Genomic DNA, 23,508 nt, shown 5'->3' with positions numbered 1-23,508 from the left:
GAAATTTTTGCCTCAGCATTTTGATGGTGTGGGCGTGTGGCACCGAACGGAGATAAGTGTCTCGACAGACATTACAATATTTGAACAATGATGACGAAAACGGTTTTCTCTGTCGTGTCTGTGTGTCGAAAATTGTTATGCGCTCATTTTTTTATTTGATTTTGTGCGTGGCATAGATTTGCCGTGCGCAGAGGACGCTTGAGCAGGCGCGCACCTTAGCGGCTGCGCTAGCATCACAGCTAACGTTAGCCATGCTGCTACCTCTCTGCTCGGGGAGGACGTATACGTATGTGACGTATGACGTGACAGTATGTGACGTATGTCGTGACAGTATGTGACGTGTGTAAGAAGTTGCGCTCGCTGTCTGTGAGAGGGAGACACAGGAAAGAGTGAGAAGAGCCTGTCGTGTAATGCCAGCAGCTAAAAGCAACTGCGTGAGAATCCACAGTCCTGTGGATGTGTTGAAGGTGTGCTGGAAAATGCGGAACGGAAATTACGGAGCAGCAGAAAAGTGGAATGTATTATTTAAATCGGTGCGTTGGAAAACACGGACCGGAGTTTTTTTTTAAACTGGATCTGGATCGGCATTTTCCCATGCCTTGCCGATACGCATTTTTTGGCAAATATCGGCGGCCGATCCGATCCAAATATCGGATCGGGACATCCCTACTGCGGACTGTCTCGAGCTTTGTCGTCCATCAAAATCCGCTGGCGGTCGTGTCTGTGACAGCATTGACTTGACATGTAGAAAAGACAACAGTGTTTTGCCTTGCAGAACTACAACTTTATTTTATTTTTTTGTAGCAAGCAACAACATAACAGTAATATCATTCCTAGCGAGTGTTACACCCGCACACACTTACATACATTTCATTCAACAACAGCAAACCACTCCCATGCTTCCCCGGTCCTTGTTATCAGATGGTATTTTTACACAGGCCCCCATATAGCTGCTCGGGATATGCTTCTTAGATTTTAGACCTCCAGAATCAGCATGTCCTTGTCCATTTGTGTCAACGAGGTGAAATTATGTCTAAAAACCTTTTCCAACTTGACTTCATGTCCGTCCTCGCCCATTGTAAAATACGATCCACCTAGAAAACGGACTATTTTATTTTGAAAGTAAACCGGATACTTTATTTTGTGTTTGTGCATGACTTCCCGTCCATCGCAATCAGATTTTAGCTAAATTGAACGGATTTGTTGCGGCGACCGACAAATATAGAAGCTCTGTATAAGTATATTTAGCGCAGGGATGCGGAACATCTCTGCCATGTCGGTGCCGTTCCGCATGTGGTTGGAAACGGACACCATCCACCCATATCCTTCCGCTTATTCGAAGTCGGGTTGCGGGGGTAACAGCCTAATCAGAGAAGCCCAGACTTCCCTCTGCCCAGCTACTTCGTCCAGCTCTTCCCGGGGGATCTCGAGGCGTTCCCAGGCCAGCTGGGAGACATATTCTCTCCACTGTGTCCTGGGTCTTCCCTGTGGTCTCCTACTGGTCGGACGCGCCCTAAACACCTCCCCAGGTAGTCGTTCTGGGGGCATTCTGACCAAATGCCCGAACCACCTCATCTGGCTCCTCTCGATGTGGAGGAGCAGGGGACACATTGACTTTATTAAAAACGGAAAGAGCCCTCCGTTGTGGCGATGACATTCCACTGCCGTTTCGCATCCTGTGGAACTCGGGTTAGTAGAGAAAAAAAGAAGTAACATATTAGTTACTTATTTCAGACAGTGTTAGACGAGGTTATTTTGTTGGTTACATCAAGGTAAGATAATGCAGTAGATTTGATTGGGAATGTAAAATATTTATAAGTAGAGGTGGAAAAATAACATCTTCAATGCATCACACATATGTGGATGATTCTGAATCGATGGACAGATGTCCAAATACAGATAATTTATGTCTGTTATATGAAATACTGACATATTTCAAATGCAGATCTAGTGCAGACACACACACGCGGAGTGAGGAGGAGAGGAAAAATATGCTAGCTGTGGAGCTAAAATAGCTTGAATGTGAAGGAGTTAACTAGGGCTGCAACTAACGATTAATTTGATAATCGATTAATCTGTCGATTATTACTTTGATTAATCGATTAATAATCGGATAAAAGAGACAAACTACATTTCTATCCTTTCCAGTATTTTATTGAAAAAAAAACAGCATACTGGCACCATGTTCTGGACATTGGGGGTGCAGCATACAGCAATAATAACACCAAAATGTAACTCATCAGATCAGAACTGAATCAGATATTGTACACGTTTCTGTTGTGAATAATAAAGGATTCATTTTAGGCTGCCTCTGAATAATAGCATGAAATATTCCAGCACCTTCATAACGTTTAGTTGTACTAAAGCGTCACTCAAATCTAAATATATTTATATAGCTTTATCAGGCCCGGCTACATTGATCCATTATGAAACCAACCTGATATATTTCTGTCCGTTACGTTTATTTCGAAATTGGATTATTGTTTCTCAGCTGTTTGTAAATGTTGCAGGTTTATAAGGTTTATAAAACAAACAAACAAACAAAATAAATAAATAAATACATAAATAAAGCCTCCGAGCATGCGCATAGCATAGTTCCAACGAATCGATGACTAAATTAATCGCCAACTATTTTGATAATCGATTTTAATCGATTTAATCGATTAGTTGTTGCAGCCCTAGAGTTAATATGAAAATAAATACATTTTACAGTTGAACAGAAGTCTAACTGAAACCGTGATACAGCAGAGAATAACCAGCTAAAAAGAGAAATTAGCAATTAGAATATTAAATCAGGATAGCTAATAATATCCAGATAATAGACTTGTTCAATTGAATCCATCTCGCGTTAAGCCAATCGCTTGTTTTGAATATTCTACACTACGTAAATATTGGACGAGTGAGTATAAAGTTAAGTTGCTGAAGGGCTGTAGATTTACAGCAGGAGATTACCGGTAAATCCAAAAGAAATGCTAAAATTGAATGTTCTTAACTGAATACTCACTAAACCAGGTGGACAGAGAACTCTACTGGAAGAATGTTTTATATACCGTATTTTCCGCACCATAAGGCGCCCTGGGTTAAAAGCCGCGCCTTCAATGAACGGCATATTTCAAAACTTTGTCCACCTATAAGCCGCCCGGTGTTGTAAGCCGCATCTAACTGCGCTAAAGGAATGTCAAAAAAACAGTCAGATAGGTCAGTCAAACTTTAATAATATATTAAAAACCAGCGTTCTAACAACTCTGTTCACTCCCAAAATGTACGCAAATGTGCAATCACAAACATACGTATATCAACATGGACAGAGCTGCGTGAAAAAAGCCACCCGGCCTCTTCGCGTAAACTTAAACTTACCTTAACCACTCGCTCATCTTTTCTTCATCCATCCCTTCGAGTTAGCTTTTATGATGACGCCGGCTGGAAAGGTCTCTTTTGGCAAGGTCTTCCTTTCGAATATCACCATGGGTGGAAGTTTCTGGCCATTAGCATGGCAAGCTAGAACCACAGTGAAGGATGACTTCTCATTCCCTGTGGTGCGAATATTCACCGTACGTGCTCCCGTTGTATCCACAGTGCGGTTCACAGGAATATCAGTTGCTGTGAAATAGTAATCCGTGTGCGGATGGAGAGATTGCGTCTTTTCATGAACCGGATCCCTGACGCTTAGTAGGAGCCATTTTGTGGTCTTTACAGATGTAAACACACAAAGGAAATGAAACGTACGGTATATCCGCGCGCTTTTTCTTCTTCTACGCGGGCGGGTGGTTGCATACAGTAGAAGAAGAAGCGCTTCCTGTTCTATGGGGGCGGGTGCTTACCTTGGCGGTTGCTTGCGTAGAAGAAGAAGCGCTTCCTGTTCTACCGGGAAAAAAGATGGCGGCTGTTTACCGAAGTTGCGAGATCGAAACTTTATGAAAATGAATCGTAATATTAATCCATATATAAAGCGCACCGGGTTAAAAGCCGCACTGTCAGCTTTTGAGTAAATTTGTGGTTTTTAGGTGCGGCTAATAGTGCGGAAAATACGGTACTACCAAATCTCTTAAGGAATTTATAAACCTACAGTATACAGAAGGGATGGAGTTGTTGGGCTAACTAAATACATGTTGTTTAGCACACAACAAAAAATATATAATTTTTGTTAAGATCTGGATAAATTGAGTTGTTATTTACATCAATAGGGCTCTCCACCCCCACAAATTACAGTGGCAGCATTCATTTCTGTTCATAATATTTCAAGAACCAAGAAGTAGCCCATCCATGTTAACTATCCATTCATCCATTTTCTACCGCTTGTCCCTTTCGGGGTCGCGGGGGGTGCTGGAGCCTATCTCAGCATAATCATATATGATGGGTCCAGCCCGTGTCGACAACAAGCTTTATCAAGTCCTGGTCACTGTGCATTACATTATGCACTCAATGACTTATTGTTTCGACTGAAGTAAACTTCCAAGTAAAAGCATGTAATATTGTACATTCCCTTTTGCATCATATTAATCAATGTTATGATATGTTGTCCACCTTGTACTTTTTCTGCGTCATTGCCTGAAATAAATGACAAATTAAATGATTGGTAGTGTTGACGCCATTTTCTCATTTGCATAATTGATCCATGACCCATGTGCATGTAATTGTAATTGGATGCTGAGGAGACAAACGGTAATTTAATTAAAATAAATATTTACAAATATGAATTCACTTTTTTCTGCTGCCTCTTTTTATAATTTTTTTTTTTTCAAATGTCACAAACAATATTACACCAAAGTACTTGAAAATGAAGCACAGAAGTGTAAGAAAACAAATAACTGCACAGCACGGCTTAGTCTTAAATAAATGGTTTTTATTTAATGATTAAACAATTAACACTTATTAACACATTTGAACATAATCAAAAGTACCGAAAATTGTTACCATTGAGTACCAGTATTTATTCCCAGGTGCGGGGAATTAGTACTGTATCGATTCAAGTGTGAAAGGTACCCATCCCTATTTATAAGTGAGGGCGAACAGATAGCGCAAAAGGTATTTGTTGTAGCCCACTGTGTATGTTTTCGAAAAGTGGCATCAAATGTAGCATGATTAATTGGCTTGAAAGTATCCTGTAGAATTGGCCACAGCCACGATGCTACAATATTATTGACTCTTTACACTGTACCACTGTCTTTCCCATGGCAGGTAAAAGCAAGGAAGCGGAGATCAAACGGATCAATAAAGAGCTGGCCAACATTCGCTCCAAATTCAAAGGGGACAAGGCTCTTGATGGCTACAGCAAGAAGAAATATGTCTGCAAGTTGCTGTTTATCTTCTTGCTTGGCCATGATATTGACTTTGGACACATGGAGGCGGTCAACCTGCTGAGTTCCAACAAGTACACAGAAAAGCAGATTGTAAGTTATCGTAAATGTCTTTGTTTTAGTAGCACAGCAGATTTTGTCTATGGGAAATCATATAAAGGCAATTTTTTGTGTTTTCTTAATCTGTTAGATCATTATGTAGCCTTATTTACTGTATAGGTAAGAGCATTTTAACATTCTAAACACTTGAAGTGTAAAAACATACCTGCCAACTACTCCGGTTTTCCCGTAATTAGTACGGTTTTCATCAACCTGTTACGGTTGCAGTGATAAAAAAATACGGTTTTTCATTAATTAAAAAACTTTTTTTTTTTTTAAATGCGCAAGGCTATTTATAGCACCGCTGCCAAGCACGAGGCACCTGTTGTCATTGTTTCCAAACGAGCGAATGATCATGGAATCAGCCGGAGAAACATCGCAAACGAGTCTTAAACCGAAAAGAAAACTGCAGTCATTCCGTAAAGAATATTCAAAAGCCTATCCGGGAATAATTATCCGTTCCAAAAAGGGTGAAAACTACGCGAATTGCACCTTGTGCAGACAAGATTTTTCGATCGGACACGGAGGAATTAGCGATGTAAAAGACCACGTTGGGACAAAAAAAACACAAGTCTAATGCCGTTGCTAGCGATACAAGTGGAAAACTTTCAACGTTTTTCGGATTTTAGCCACAAAAAGGTAATGACACCAATGTTATCTATTGGAATTGTTTAGTACTGTTATACTGTTAAAAGTGTTTATACTATTTATGCTTTTAAGTCCAAGTTGAAGAAATCTTGTTAAATGTTGACAGCATAACTACCAAAATACAGAAGTATGTCCTTAATATTTTTGCAGTGCTATTTCTGTTGAAAAGTTAAAATGATTACATTAGAGATGTGATGTGCCACTTTTCAAGTGTCTGATGGCTTAAATTAATTTTCATTAATTTTTCATATTTTGAAGTTTTTTGAAAGGCTTACAAAAAAACTACATTTGAATTGTAATTCCATGCTATTGACAGGACTATTAGTTTTAATGAAGTTAGCTTACCATGTTTACAGTATGATAATTGTGATAGAAATGTGAATTTTAGGCACAGAATATTTTTTACAATTGAACAAGGCAGTCGATTATACAAGCTTGGACAGAAAGTTAATAATGACACCAATTTTTTTTTAATGGAATTGTTTAGTACTGTTTTACCATTTGTTTACTGTAAAAAGTGTTTATACTGTTTATACTTTCAATTAACAAATTGAAGTCTTGTGAAAGGTTGACAGGATAACTGATATTAACTGTCAAAATAATTTCAAACTATTGAAGTTATCTTACAGAATAAACATGTCAATCAACCCATATGATTTTTGCTGTAATATTTTTGTTTTGAAAAGTCACTGTGACTGATAGAAAAGTGATGGTTTTAGCAACATTTTAACCTGTCTGAATGCTAATAATCATTTTGCGTCGGGGGGCGAAGCCTGAACCCCCCACCAGGACTTTGTCCTGGACCTACCGGGGCCTGCGGCCCCTGGACCCTGGCTACTAGGTTTTTCTGATTTCAAAAGTTGGCAGGTATGTAAAAAGTGCGTATACTTGATGCAGCTGCGTTTATGGGGTTTATTCTGTTCTTTTATTGTTAAAATGTTCAACTTATTGACACTAAAGCCTTATTGTACTGAACAGCCAGGACAGAGCATACCACATTCGCAGGTGGGGATAAAGTCCATCTCTGGCTCTATGGTTTTCATCACTTTTGTTTGCCATCACTCAGTGTGTTTCACAAAAAACTAAATCAATTTATGCATATATTGACTTAAAACCAGCTTTTAAAACACAGGTAAACAAAGTAATTATATAAAAAAATCTGATAAATATACAGTGGAACCTCCATTAACAAACTTAATTGTTTCTTGTACATGATTTGTAAACTGAAAAATTTGTATTCGTTCAGTGAAGCAGCGTTCTCCCAAAAAGAAGAATGTAAACATAAATAAATGGTTCTAGCCTGAACTAAAGTCCCTATTGTAGTACAAAAAATACACACTTTTGAGACAGTATAAAGTGTGTATATACTGTGTGTGTGTGTGTGTGTAAATATATATATATATATCTATATATATATATATACATATATATCATCCCTACAAGCCTGTTTTGCAGGGAAACCTGATATAGCCTCTTGTGTTTTTTCCTGACCTAACGTATAGTATTGAGCACGGTATAACGGATAAACCACAGAAACTAAGGAAACTTTTCTATGACTTTAGCTCCAGACTGTTTTTGTTTGTTTGATATTGTCATTACTGCCCAAAGTGGTTGGAAATGTGTATTAGAACTGTGTACCGTAGCGGCTCATATGGACCACAGCTGAAAAACAGATATTTTTTGGAGGCCCAACAATGAGCCTACGGTTAAGAAATACTGCCCTACAGCATAGTAGAGGCACACTGTATTTGGCCAACGGTCGGATTAGAGAGTGCATGTAAACAAGGTCACGGTCTTCACATACACTTGTGAAAATAGAAAAAAGATTTATTTGGTGAATCAGACTAATTCAGTGCATAGAAACGTACTGTGTATAGTGTTATACACTAAAGAAAAAGCATACTTGTGGAGAATCCTTTTGGTGTTTGTTCTCTAAACGGAAGTATTGACGTCATGTGTGGTGACAGTTCAAACTCAACTTTCAAGGCCTATTTTTCATCTTCGGAATTGTACAGCTAAAGGGCATTGAACTTGAGACATTTTAAAACCGAAATGTAAAAAAAAAACATGTCTATTCTCCTCTATTGTAATTATATGGAAGTTTACATATTATTATACACAAACATATATTTATAAATAAACCACACTAAAACAGACATTTTTGACCTACAATGTTGACACAACCGGGGATCAAATACCTTGGTGTCATCCTTAACACAAGTCTGGAGTTCAATAATATTGTAGGGAATGCCATACTAACCCGAATATGAGGCAACTCTTTTGCAATTGGGAAAACCCCAAATACACACCTACACAAGTTTTTTGGTATACAAGCTATCACTCCGCTAATTGGTAAGCGTTTGGTTGGGAGCAGTGCTCCCTCTAAGGCAGTGGTCCCCAACCACCAGGCCGCGGCCCGGTACCGGTCCGTGGATCGATTGGTACCGGGTCGGTACCAATTTATATTTTATTTGTATTAAATCATTCTGTTATTAATATTTCTGGTTCCTACATTATTTATCAATATAGATCAATACAGTCTGCAGGGATACAGTCTGTAAGCACACATGATTGTATTTTTTTATGACAAAAAAAAAAATCCCTATAGCTAGGGATGATGTTTGATAAGAAATTATCGAGTTCGAGCCTATTATCGAATCCTCGTATCAAACCGATTCCTTATCGATTCTCTTATCGAGTCCAGATAGATTGTTGTATATGGAAAAAAAACACTATTTGGTTTAACAAATCACTTCACATTCTCTACTGCTCGCTACTATAGTATTACCATATCTGAGTTATTGTGCAGAAATGTGGGGAAATAACTACAAATATGCGCTACATTCGTTAACCGTGTTACAAAAAAAATTAATTAGACTGATACATAATGTTGGATATAGAGAACATACAAACACTTTATTTATTGAGTCAAAAATTTTAAAGTTCGATGATTTGGTAAAATTGCAAATAGCTAAAATGATGTGGAATTAAATGATGGAATGGATGAAGTAAAGAAGTGAAACATTGTACTGATATGATCCAGTTTAAGAGGTTGTTCAAATGAATAGTGCTTACAAAGTACAAAGAAGAAGAATTATGAGAAATACTTTCAACCTTATTGAAAATAAGATATTCTTCATCTCACTATATTAATAATGACTGAATTAATTAATTACATATTACAAAACTGTTGTATATACTAATTCACAGATATTTTATTATAAAAAGGTCAGTAAATGATGTATATATTTGTATGAAGTGGGAAAGGAGTAGAATTAAATAAGCTTTACTTCTTCCTACTCCTGTAAAGTGAATTGATATGAAACTGTGATGTATTATGATGTGGTCGGATCATGTTTTGTTATGTTATGTTCTGTTCTGTTAGTTTTGGACTTCCTTAGTTGTTTTGTGCACTTCGGGGCTTTGTTTTAGTCACCATGGTTACTTATGATTTTCACCTGTCTTGTACGCGCACCTGTTGCTCATCAGAGACTCTATTTAAGCCTGCCTTTTCCGGTCACTCGTCGTGGCTTCATTGTTTGCATTTGCAACAGTTACGTTGGCATTCTGGTTTTCGAGCTCATGATTCCTGTGCTTAGTTACCTTAGCTTCTAGTATTTCTGTGCTAAGTAAGTTTTTGCTTTAGCTTCTCGTGCGAATGGCACGCTTTCCTTTTGTTTTGTTCCTGTCTGTTGTAATTTGTATGATTTATGAGAAATAAATCATCTCCTACCTGCACGCTTTCGTCCGGAGCCGTCAGTTTTTCGGCCCGGGAACGAACCGCACGCTGCACCCCACCATGACAAATGACTGAGCTACGTGACGTCATTTCTTTTCGGGACGGGAGTTGTTCCCAGGGATTCGAATAAAGAACCAACTCTTTTTCTTTACTATAGTGGTCTCGATAACGGGTTCTCAAAAAGGGATTCGAACAACCGGGAAAACCGGTTTCGAGCATCATCCCTACCCATAAAGCCCCCCCACCCCCGGTCCTTGGGACAAATTTTCGAGCGTTGACCGGTCCGCAGTTACAAAAAGGTTGGGGACCACTGCTCTAAGGTGCATGGCTGCGCAAATGGGCACTGCTGCCGTGCCCTCTACGTACGGTCAATCTATGCAGCGCACCAAATCCAAAATCCAACCTAAACTCTAAAAAATAAACACATATTTTGCAAAGCAATTATGTGAGTGACAGGTGAAAAGTGGTCACGACAAATAAAACAATGACGACCTCTGCCGAGACATTTTAAGGAGGAGAAGGATGTTTCTGCATCAATCATTTTATTGAGCAAAACTGATTACTGTTGGCCGTAACCATACCAAGACAACATCAGCAACAAAACTACTATCTAATAGGGGTGTAACGGTACACAAAAATTTCGGTTCGGTACGTACCTCGGTTTAGAGGTCACGGTCCGGTTCATTTTCGGTACAGTAAGAAAACAACAAAATATACATTTTTTGGTTATTTATTTACCAAATTTGTAAACAATGGCTTTATCCTTTTAACATTGGGAACACTATAATAATTCTGCCCACGTTAATCAACATTAAACTGCCTCAAGTTGTTGCTCAGATTAAATACAATGACAAAACTTTTCTTCTTCATATAAAAAGTGCAACATTAAACAGTTTCAAGTCAAATCATCATGCCTAATTTATTATTGCATTTGGGAAGCCTGTAGTTGATTTTTATTATATAAATGTTATATTTTTATCAACGTGTGATAGCAGGGACCCTGCCATTCAAAACTAGGCTGCTGCATTTCTAATGATTAATGTAACTATAGCTGAAAAAATAGTACAATAGCAATAGGAGAGACTATTCATCCCTGAACAGCATGGCGTTCAAGTGAAATAACAGACAGACAGGGCTTTGTTGTCCCTAACACACGCACACACACACACACACACACGCGCGCGCACACACACACCGCAAAACCGGTACGAAACGGTTCAATACAAATACACGTACCGTTACACCCTTACTATCTAGCGAAACTGGTAATTTTCAGCCGTAATCCCACCAAAACCAACTACATACTGTATCGTATTGAGAGCATCCACTATTTCTTTCTTTTGCGTCAGAAGACGCTAACACTCTGCTCAACCAGTGATACGTTTACGGCCACAAAAACTGTTGGAAGACTCCGACACCACACAAACTGTAACTGCCAAGTCGTCAAAAGGGAACAGCACTTTTTTTTGGAATTTTGCCTATCGTTCACAATCCCAATGAGGGAGATGACGACGGATGTTTTTTTTTTTTAACGCATTCTAAATAATAAATAATTGCGATCAAAATTCTGCTTACAATAGAGATTATGGGAGCTGTTCAATTCTGCCTGTAGAGCCCCTAAAAAAATGTCCAAACACCTCCAATAGGGTTTTATATACATGATGTAAGTATATACGTATGTAATGTTGGACACATTTCACCACACCTAGTGTGTGTGACAATCATTGATACTTTAACTTTAACTTAACAGGCACATTTATAATAACATTTAATATTTACGTATTTTGATCATTTTAAGCATACACGGCGCATTAATTTAAAAAACGCATCACTGATTTCTGCTCATTGCAGACTTTATGAGAGCAAACAAACATAATAAAACATCACTTACTGTGCAAGGTCTGCCGTCATTAGGATGCTGACTCCTGGGATGTTCATATATTCCCATTTTGATTAAAAATGTCTCATAATCCTCACGATTGGGGGCAACAAGCCTTTTTCGTTTCGTTCTCACTAGTTCCAGGTCCTAAATTGGCTCTCAAATTGTCCCAACTTGTTGGATTACCTACTCAGACGTCTCATGTCCAGGTGAGAGGCATGATTTACGATCTACAATAAACTTACAGGGAGCAGGGAAGTGAGGAAACGGCTGGTGTGGTGACAGTGTACACATCTAATGTTGCTCACATGTGGTCCATTGGATGCTTGGGAAGTTTGTGTATTTTGTCAAACACATGAAAAATTAGGGGGAACATTGGTTGCGAGCAAAAATAGCATTTATGAGTAAGTGTGTAGTTGTGCACCACCTGGGGCACAATTCGATTTGATTGAATTGCTCAACAATTATAAGAATTATTTTGATTATCACAATTGATGCATCTTTTTCCCCATATAGGATTTATTTTGAACAATATATAAATATAATTATCCATAAATAAAGTAAACACATGTAAATATTAGTGCTGTCAGTCAAATGATAATTATTTTTGTTAGAATAAGCACACTTTCGAATTTGGATTAATCATGAGTATCACAGGTTATTTGCGTGCATAATTAAAAGCAACTTAAAAAAGACCCCAAATGATTTGATTTAATTTATGTCATTTATTTGCTCAAAGCCTGGTAACAGTAAGATCTGAAGTCCCTTTAGGGTGTATTTTGTAGTGAAATGTACCAGCCAGCACACCAGTGGGAGTTCCCACACTCATCTATGCATTGACTAACCGTTAATCAACCCACGCCGTCTTTCAGGTAACCACGGTTAAGGTATAGTAATGCGTACAAAGTTATAAAAGATTTCAAAGTGCACTTGCAATGTTTTTGTGTGACAGCCAAATTAAGTGATGTTTCCTTGTCTAGTCATGATTAAGTTCAGCTCTTATAACACTTCCCTTTTCTCTTTAATTACCGCTTGGGATGATTGAGGCTAACAAGCTATACAGTCCACAACAGTTGGTTGCTCATGTGACTTGACAGCATGTCACACGCTCAACCTTGATGAGCCATAAAAGCAGGGTTGTCGAAAGTGTGGCCCAAGGGCCAATTCCTTAAAGTTGGCAGGTCTGGATATCTGAATTGTATGAGACTCAACTTCCACGGAACTGTGACGAGCAGGTCCAAAACTACACCACATTCCTTGAGTTCCCACAGGGTTCCACACAAATCCACTTGGCCCAATTCACATGTGCAACTCAATAGAGATTATAAGAAAATGTGCTAGTTGAGCTGTACATTCTAAAGAAAAGGTTATTTTGTGTCAGGAAGTCTACGTTTAATCACCCACTGTGGCATTTATCATTTTTATCTACAAAGCACAAGTAGTTATGTCTGGTGCTTGTCTTCAAATGTTCCCTTGTTTTGATGTCTCTTGCAAGAAAAAGTGCTTAACCACCTATCTGACCTTTTTATTGTGATTTTTAGAAATGAGTAACTATTAATGTTAGTAAATTGGAAAACAATTTCTGATTGTGTAAGTTTAAATGTATGCTATTGATTTTCAATAGGATTAAAGTCTGGAGACTGGGTATGCCATTTGAGGATTGTAATTTGCTTCTTCTTGAGACAGTCCCTTGTTGCCTTGGGTGTATTTTTTTGTCCGTTGTCATGCTCGTAGACCCAATTGTAATCCATGGCTGACTCTACGGTACATGGTCCATCTGTATGGCGTCACATTAGTGCCAAAAATCTGAGCGCATAAAAACTGTTATCGTGCGCTGATTCTCCACTTCGTGCGCGCGCGCGACACCCTTTTGCGCGCGCGAGGTGTCTTTCTGTGCGCGCGCGGTGCCTTTCTGTGCGCTCTCTGTGTACTCCTGGCATCTCTGCTCGCGCTGTCATGTTTCTTTTTGGCACTTTGGGGGCGGGTATGCTTAGACGGCCCCTTCTTTCTGATTGGCTGTGAGCATTTTTCATATGACCAATCATTCTCCAGTGTAGCAACGTTGTAGCCATCTTACCTCGGACAGCTAGCCTCAATCATTACATTGATGTCAATGGTACATGTACTAATTTAATGACCATAACTTGCTCGATTTTCGACCAATTTACAAACGGTTTGCCTTGTTACAAATCTTATTACATGTAGATATGACATAGGATGCTGTACCTGTTGAAATTACCTCTTTCGCTTTAAAAAAAAAAAGACTTAATTGTGCAACATAGTTGTGTAGGGTCAGTGTTAGTCAGTTCTCTGATTATTTTAAACTGTTTCAGAATACATTATTAAAAGCTATTTTTAACATTTTAAAAACAAAATTCAAAGATTATTTCATTAATTTTATGGCTGAATCAAAAGAAATTCCATAAATTAGAAAACAAATGTTCAAGAAGAAGTGAAAATATAAAATAATGTTATGGTTGGATGTTATTGCTGGTGGACCAGTTCTGGCTGAAGATGTGATTATGGTCTTTGTTGTCTTATTATTTATTTGGGTCACATTTTGTATTACCCTGTATTGTGTTTATGTGGTATGAAATAACCTTCATCAGCGCGCAACATTTTTTTAGCTACTTCTTCCTCCGTAAATCTTGATACATATTGACGATGACCCGCCCTGCTATACTTCTGATTGGCTCTGAGCATTTTTCAGCATTTTTCGCCTGACCAATCAGAAAGAAGGGGCCGTGTCTAAGCATACCCGCCCCCAAAGTGCCAAAAAGAAACATGACAGCGCGAGCAGAGATGCCAGGAGTACACAGAGAGCGCGCAGAAAGGCGTCGCGCGCGCGGAAAAAGGCACCACGCGAAGTGGAGAATCAGCGCGCGATAACAGTTTTTATGCGCTCGGATTTTTGGCACTAATGTGACGCCATACATCTGCCTGTCAATGCAGTGAAGTCTACCAATTCCGTAAACAGAGAAACAGCATTTCACAAACTTTCCTAATAGAAGGCATTGCCCTCCGAAATAATCTAATTTACTTAAAGCAATTCCTCCAGCACTTGTGATAGAAAGAGCAGATCGTAAATTGTGAACCACTGACAAACTTACCATAGACACAAATTAAAAATGCCATGTAAATTAGACATTTACGATAAGGCCATTTAATTTTGTGTAAAAGAAAGAACAAGTTAAAGACTTGTTTGACATGAAAGATATCTATAAATCAGGTATGTTCGGGTCTGGCACTGTGTATTAAAAACAAATAGTATGACTTTATTGGGATCGCAGGGAGTGCATAAAAGTAGGAACATATTTCGATTGGGTTATTTTGTGTTGAGCAATGGTACTGGTTATCATTCCTATCTCATCCTTCCCTTTCATTCTCCAGGGCTACCTCTTCATCTCAGTGCTGGTCAACAGCAACAGTGAGCTCATCCGTCTGATTAACAACGCCATCAAAAATGACCTGTCCAGCCGCAACCCCACTTTCATGTGCCTGGCTCTTCACTGCATTGCCAACGTTGGTAGCCGTGAGATGGCGGAGGCCTTCGCCAGTGAAATCCCGCGCATCTTGGTTGCTGGGTAAGTGGGAGACATCTGATTTAGTTTTCTATGGTGGTTTTGTCATTTTTCCTCCTTGAGGCGACACTTAACTTCAACATTGTACCCTAGAGATACCATGGATAGTGTGAAGCAGTCAGCTGCCCTCTGTCTGCTGCGCCTCTATAAGACATCCCCTGACTTGGTGCTGATGGGGGAGTGGACATCCCGCGTGGTGCACCTTCTCAATGACCAACATATGGTAAGAATTGGGTTTAATTGGATTTTAAATTAAAAGGGTTTTAAATATTGATTGAATAATAATAGATAATTTGTTTGCTAGGAAATAACACTTCTACACTGATATGTCGAGTGTTCTAATGATACAGAGGCAATATAATACCTATGTGCATAAGCAAAATCCTCATAGCATCCAATGATGGGGCTGCGCATGAAAGTGTGCCCCAATATTAAAGGCCTACTGAAATGTGATTTTCTTACTTAAACAGGGATAGCAGGTCCATTCTATGTGTCATACTTGATCATTTCGCGATATTGCCATATTTTTGCTGAAAGGATTTAGTAGAGAACATCGACGATAAAGTTCGCAACTTTTGGTCGCTAATAAAAAAAAGCCTTGCCTGTACCGGAAGTAGCAGACGAGTAGCGTGACGTCACAGGTTGTGGAGCTCCTCACATCTGCACATTGTTTACAATCATGGCCACCAGCAGCGAGAGCGATTCGGACCGAGAAAGCGACAATTTCCCCATTAATTTGAGCGAGGATGAAAGATTTGTGGATGAGGAAAGTGAGAGTGAAGGACTAGAGGGCAGTGGGAGCGATTTAGATTGGGAAGATGCTGTGAGAGGCGGGTGGGACCTGATATTCAGCTGGGAATGACTAAAACAGTAAATAAACACAAGACATATATATACTCTATTAGCCACAACACAACCAGGCTTATATTTAATATGCCACAAATTAATCCCGCATAACAAACACCTTCCCCCTCTCGTCCATATAACCCGCCAATACAACTCAAACACCTGCACAACACACTCAATCCCACAGCCCAAAGTACCGTTCACCTCCCCAAAGTTCATACAGCACATATATTTCCCCAAAGTCCCCAAAGTTACGTACGTGACATGCACATAGCGGCACGCACGTACGGGCAAGCGATCAAATGTTTGGAAGCGTACTCACGGTACCGTGTCTGCGTATCCAACTCAAAGTCCTCCTGGTAAGAGTCTCTGTTGTCCCAGTTCTCCACAGGCCAATGGTAAAGATTGACTGTCATCTTTCGGGAATGTAAACAATGAAACACCGGCCGTGTTTGTGTTGCTGAAGTCGGCCGCAATACACCGCTTCCCACCTACAGCTTTCTTCTTTGCTGTCTCCATTGTTCATTGAACAAATTGCAAAAGATTCACCAACACAGATGTCCAGAATACTGTGGAATTTTGCGATGAAACAGACGACTTAATAGCTGGCCCACATGCTGTCTCAAAATGTCCTCTACAATCCGCGACGTCACGCGCTGACGTCATCATACCGAGACGTTTTCAGCAGGATATGTCGCGCAAAATTTAAAATTGCACTTTAGTAAACCAACCCGGCCGTATTGGCATGTGTTGCAATGTTAAGATTTCATCATTGATATATAAACTATCAGACTGCGTGGTCGGTAGTAGTGGGTTTCAGTAGGCCTTTAATATTATTCCTTTTGTGGGACAGTAATTTTTACAGGCTTTTTAGCTGGTGCCCCTTTTTATATGAATCTAAGTAAAGTTGATCCCCAACGGCATTCGCTCACCTGCATATTCATTGATTTATTTTCTTTGCTTTAAATTGGGAATGGTAAGTGTTTGATGGCGCTCTCTGCAAGACAAAAAGTACGCCTGTAACTATAAGGACACTAAATCTAATTCAAGTCAACAGTTTATATCAATTGTTTTCTATATCTATTGATAAAGGATTTTTGTCTATTATCTGCTGCGCTGAGCTATCACTGAGGATCAATGTTCCCTCTAATTTTTCATGTGTGTGAGCAAACGCAAAAACTCCCTGAGCATTCAGTGGAGCCCATGGGAGCAACATCAGACGTGCAAATTGTGGCTACACCAGCAGCACACTTATCCCAAACCTGACTAAATAACAAGTTAAATCTCCATCCATCCATCCATTTTCTACCGCTTGTCCCTTTCGGGGTCGCGGGGGGTGCTGGAGCCTATCTCAGCTGCATTCGGGCGGAAGGAGGGGTACACCCTGGACAAGTCCCCACCTCATCGCAGGGCCAACACATATAGACAGACAACATTCTCTTATTATTAGAATCAAATGACAGCAGTCATTTCCATGAGGTTATTTTCTAATGTAAGTGTTTAGGCCCACTTACAATGACAATAACAAAAAATATTGTTTTTCATGAACTGTGTACTTTTATTGTTTGTCTGGGTGGAGTTCCTGCTTTGGAAATAATTTGTACCCCTTTCAGACATTGCATTTAGTTCCCAATAAAACATTCACATGTTGCACAATGAGATGTAAGCAGGGGATCATGTGTACATTCCTGCAACTTCCTGTTTGTAAAAAATATATTTTTATTAGTATTTATTTAATATACTAACAGCATTTCATGATTAATATTTATAAATTAAGATTCCTAATAAATTACACTAGAATAAGCACACAATTGATTGGTAAATCATAGTGTAACGACCTGGAATTACACTTTATGTGTGGTGTTGGAGTTGTCCGACTTTTTGTGTGGCTGTAAACGCATCACTGGCTAAGTGCCATATGTGCATGTGTTGGCGCAAGTGAGAAAGAGCGAGCGGCTGCTGTTGATATAACAAAGTTGGTTTTGGTCTGGTTTGTACTGCAGAAAATGACCAGTTTTGCTAGATATAATTTTTTTTACTAATGTTTTGGTGATGTGTTTATGGCCGACATTAAAGCGTTTTGCTCAGTAAAGTGATCGATGGAATTCATGTCCTCAAAGCGTCTCGACAGACGTTACAATATTTGAACAATGATGACGAAAACTTTTCTCTGTCGTGTCCGTGTGTCGAAAATTGTTATGCGCTTATTTTTTTATTTGATTTTGTGCGTGGCATAGATTTGCCGTGCGCAGAGGACGCTTGAGCAGTGCGCAATTGCACAGGCGCGCACCTTAGAGGGAACATTGCTGAGGATTAACCCTTATTCACCCTTATTTTTTTATAGGGAGTGGTGACGGCAGCCATCTCACTTATCACTTGTTTGAGCCAGAAGAATCCAGATGAGTTCAAGACCTGTGTTTCCCTGGCAGTGTCTCGACTCAGCAGAGTAAGTCACACTTGAACTGAATGCATTGCATTTACTGTCATGCAGAACATGTTACTAATAACATGCAAGGTTGTTCATGAATCCAGGCACATTTAGATTTGAGCACACATGTTGGAGATGCTGGTCCCTTCCCTGTTGCTTGCCCCATGTACAGTAAATGGCCAAAACATATTTAAATTAGCCATGCGCCTGAGATTCCCTTATCCGCAAAAAACCTTAAGACGGTATGAAAAATAATTTCATTGAAAGTGATGATGTAGTTTAACGTGCAAAAAACAGCGAGTCACTAACTTTAACCACTGACTCAAAATGCTGTAAAGACGGGAAATTAGCCACAATGCTGTTACTTAGAAGGTATAAAACGTTCGTTGAACCCTGCAGGCCACATCACTACAATGTTGGTTCATTGCATTTGCGCATCACATATGATCTGCACTTTGATCGAATCAAAATGTTTGATGTTGACATGGGGTTGGATAGACTTTATTCAACACACATTCAAGAGATATCTCAAAAGAAGGCGTACATACATTTATCAAGTAATGGTGCTTTTATAGGGATGTGTGTCCAGTTGACAGCAGTTTAGGGCTGCAACAACTAATCGATTAAATCGATTAAAATCGATTATAAAAATAGTTGGCGAATAATTTAGTTATTGATTCGTTGGATCTATGCTATGCGCATGCGCAGAAGCAATTTTTATTATTTTTATTATTTTTATTTTTTTAATAAACCTTTATTTATAAACTGCAACATGTACAAACAGCTGAGAAACAATAATAAAAATAAGTATGGTGCCAGTATGCTGTTTTTTCCCCCAATAAAATACTGGAAAGGATAGAAATGTAGTTTGTCTCTTTTATTCGATTATTAATCGAAGTAATAATCGACAGATTAATCGATGATCAAATTAATCGTTAGTTGCAGCCCTACAGCAGTTATTACATTAGGAACACCGGCTCTCGCTGTAAATGTGTTTTAAAGTTGACCTGTTCAGCTTAATTGTATGGGAATTTGACGGCTGACTTGTTAATTCCCAGACAGCTGGCATGGTTCGACTCAGGGACAGACACACTTTATACCTGTCAACATTTAAATTAAAAATATTGTACATTTCTCAAGAAAATAGGGATATTTTAAATGAAAATCAACAAGTCATCAACAAGAAAATCCTCTCTCTGAAAACACATTTTCATTTCATTGCACTATTTACAAAGTCTTCTAATTCTGCTAAAGCAGCCATTGTTTTGAACGGTATTGTTTTGCACATGACTTGTGCCTCTGATGCGCACATCACTGAGTCTGAGGATAATTGATTTCACATGTGTTTATTAGAACAGTTTCCAGCATCACTTTTAAGTGTCGCCAAAGGATTGAAAACTTGTAGAAGCGTGCATTTGCCAGCGTGTAGTTGGCACATTTATACGTTCATTTCACTCTTGATACATCTGAACTTTGCCATGAAAAAGAGTGTACGCCATGTATGACATATATGCGCAACAAGTTAGCGTGAAGAATGCCTAAAAAATTTGAATCCTGATTCAAATGTGAATTTATTTTTATTACCACCCCTATTTCTCTAACATGTAATAATGGTTACTTAGATTGTGTCATCAGCCTCCACCGACCTGCAGGACTACACCTACTACTTTGTTCCAGCACCATGGCTCTCTTGCAAGCTTCTGCGTCTTCTGCAATGCTATCCTCCACCCGAAGATGGAGCTGTAAAGGGCCGTCTGGTGGAGTGTCTAGAAACCATCCTCAACAAGGCCCAGGAACCACCCAAGTCAAAGAAAGTGCAGCATTCTAATGCTAAGAATGCTATCCTTTTTGAGGCTATTTCTCTTATCATCCACTACGACAGGTATGAACTTTATTTTTAGTGCAAGAAAAGACACAGATAACATACATAACCACTACAGGATACAATTTTGTATTTATGTACAGTGGAACCCATTTATGTCGACTGCCCTCGAACTGACAACCGAAACTAGTTTTAAAATGAATGGGCGTTGATAAAGGTTTTTTAACCTACAATCATTTTTTTTCATTTGTTCATATTTTATTTAGATTCTTGTGATTTCATAAATATTATACTCTTATTTAACTGAGCTGCTGCAGTAATTTCATTGTATGTCACAAAGCTTTTGTACATGCAAAAGTCTTTCTTCTAGTGGCTAACATCCTAAAAAAAACAAGTTGCTGTGGAAAAATAAAGGTATTGTTTTAAAAAAAAATTTAAACTGAAGGTGCTGTGATTTTTCTAAGAAATTATACCTTTGGACCTCATTTTTTGTAAACAAGAGGAGTCAACCCTGTGTGTTGACACCAACTTAAGCAGGCACTTTTTAGTAATAAGAAAAAACTGGACTGTCACTTGTTCAGTTAGTCGACATAGACGGGTTGTCGACATAAATGTGTCCGACTTAGGCAGGTTCCACTGTAACTGTGTTTTGCTGAAATGTTCTTTCCACTGTGTGTTGTCCTGCACAGTGAGCCCAATCTGCTTGTGCGAGCCTGTAATCAGCTGGGCCAGTTCCTGCAGCACAGAGAGACTAACCTGCGCTACCTGGCTTTGGAAAGCATGTGTACTTTGGCCAGTTCTGAGTTTTCACATGAAGCAGTCAAGACGCACATTGAGACGGTCATAAATGCCCTAAAGGTGATGCATTGCACTTGGATATAGAATCAAATTACAGTGTAATAGTGTAGCAATAACACTCAGATTTAAATCCACACTGTATTTAATCACCCGTTTCCATTTTCCAACAAATCACAATTTGCTTTGAAAACCATACAATACAACTGATACACTACATGCCTAATATTTCAGTTTGATAGATTTATCTCGACTGTTTGTTTTTTGGTATCCGCAGACGGAGAGAGATGTTAGTGTTCGACAGAGAGCGGCAGATCTGCTGTATGCCATGTGTGATCGCAGCAATGCCAAGCAGATCGTAGCTGAGATGCTCAGTTACCTTGAGACAGCAGACTACTCCATCAGAGAGGAGATGGTGTGTAAAACCGCTCAAATAAGAATGGGCTATTATCTTCGTAGTTACTGTACACTCAAGTGATTAAACTAAATTAGGTTAGAACTACTGGCACATGAGATTTCTAGATATTTTCTGTTCAGTGCCAAATACTTAAGGCAATTCAACCTGAACAATAGCAATTGAATAGATTGATTTACAAAAAACTAATCTGATTTTATTCAAGAATTATGTCAACACAATCTAATGACTGAGCTTTTTGTTGTCATCCAGGTCCTCAAAGTAGCCATACTGGCTGAGAAGTACGCTGTCGATTACTCGTGGTACGTTGACACCATTCTCAACCTCATCCGTATTGCTGGCGACTATGTCAGCGAAGAGGTCTGGTACCGTGTCATCCAGATTGTCATTAACCGCGATGATGTCCAAGGCTATGCTGCTAAGACGGTCTTTGAGGTATGTTACATTGATTGCAACTTCACACAATACAGGTGGTCCTTTATCACTGTGACTGACTGTAGCGACCTGGCAGTTGTGTAGCATTAAGAGTTTTGTTATTTCTGACTGCCGTAAACATAACATAACATGTCCTGCCTTTGTGTGCTTGGGTGCGTAACGAGGAGGACAGTTGAGTTTGCTGATGTTGTTTTGGTGTGGTTGCAGCCGACAGTAGCCTGTTTTTGAGTATGTTGACATGTTCTGTTGTATTTTTAAATTCATCATTGACACTTATCACAAAGTTATGTAAAAAATAGGGTTGTCAAAGTTAACGCAATAATTACGAGTAAATGCTAATTTCCTCTTAACTCAACAAATTTTAGCTCAGGAGCTGCATGGAGGAAAATCTATTTCCACGTGAGCCGGACCGGTAAAATCTTGGCATATTAACTTAAAAATTAAGACAACTTCAGATTGTTTTCTTTGTTTTACTTTGGCCAAAGATAGAACAAATATATTGTCTTAGTATATTTACAAAGCCATTAAACTTTAAGCACTTCCGGTTTAGCATTTTCATGTTAGTAGTTCACCATCAAAGATGTGTTTGGAAAAGCAACTAAGTGTTTCCTCAAACTGTCGCATTGGTGACATCCACAACTCCCACAGCACATTAATTTATCATCATTCAAATATTACACATATAATATATAAACAAAACCAAAATCAAGGTAACATAACTACAAACTTAACCAATGTGAACATGGTAGACTTTAGCATAAAAGAAAATGGAACAAACAACCAATGTAGAAACCATCTTTACAATGGAGTTCAGGGTGTGCATCGTGCTGTCAACCAATTGCAAAAACTGCACGAAACGCTAACTACAAAGATGATGGTCAAGTTGAATTAGGTCTTTGCATCTTACTGTTTTATTTTTTCTGTTGAGTGGATCATTTACAAGAAGGTCTTGCGCGTTGCTACTGCATCAGTCTGCTGCCAGATGCAACAGGAGCAGGTGATTGCTTGCACCTGCGCTGATTGGAGTAGCGGCAGCCAGGGCACTTAAAGGGGAACATTATCACCAGACCTATGTAAGCGTCAATATATACCTTGATGTTGCAGAAAAAAGACCATATATTTTTTTAACCGATTTCCGAACTCTAAATGGGTGAATTTTGGCGAATTAAACGCCTTTCTATTATTCGCTCTCGGAACAAGAACATGGACTGTAAAAAGAGCAAGGATGGCACTGAAATGGCGAGAGTTTTTAAAAAGTAAAGCGTGGCTGTTTGACGTAGCAACTATGTGCCAACTTTAACAACTTTCTCATCAAAACGAGCTTATTGGATGAAAAGGAAACTCCAGATGTTCGGCAATGAGCCGAGAACTTCTGAGTGAGCTGAGCGGTAGGGTTGTTCATTGAGTTAACATTATTAGGGTTACTGTCATGAAAAATATGTGTAGACCTGCTCTATGTGAGATATCCTGAGATAAACAATTATGTTAGATGATTCAGCTCTACATTCTTGAAACTGACTTGAA

The 23,508-nt window shown here is 39.0% G+C and overlaps 1 protein-coding gene across 1 annotated transcript in view; it reads left to right on the top strand.

Annotated features, from left to right (window-relative positions):
* Positions 1-23,508, top strand: part of ap2a1 (adaptor related protein complex 2 subunit alpha 1) — a 70,380-nt gene that overhangs the window by 13,724 nt on the left and 33,148 nt on the right. Inside the window, exons 3-10 of the mRNA XM_061973787.1 lie at positions 5,179-5,390; positions 15,053-15,246; positions 15,337-15,466; positions 18,434-18,535; positions 20,140-20,399; positions 21,029-21,197; positions 21,412-21,549; positions 21,802-21,984. Coding sequence (XP_061829771.1) covers positions 5,179-5,390; positions 15,053-15,246; positions 15,337-15,466; positions 18,434-18,535; positions 20,140-20,399; positions 21,029-21,197; positions 21,412-21,549; positions 21,802-21,984 — 1,388 coding nt within the window. The remainder of the gene's footprint in view (positions 1-5,178; positions 5,391-15,052; positions 15,247-15,336; positions 15,467-18,433; positions 18,536-20,139; positions 20,400-21,028; positions 21,198-21,411; positions 21,550-21,801; positions 21,985-23,508) is intronic.

The sequence above is a fragment of the Nerophis lumbriciformis genome, linkage group LG22, assembly GCF_033978685.3.
Source record: "Nerophis lumbriciformis linkage group LG22, RoL_Nlum_v2.1, whole genome shotgun sequence".
Lineage (NCBI taxonomy): Eukaryota > Metazoa > Chordata > Actinopteri > Syngnathiformes > Syngnathidae > Nerophis > Nerophis lumbriciformis.
This window is presented reverse-complemented; position numbering and strand designations above follow the sequence as displayed.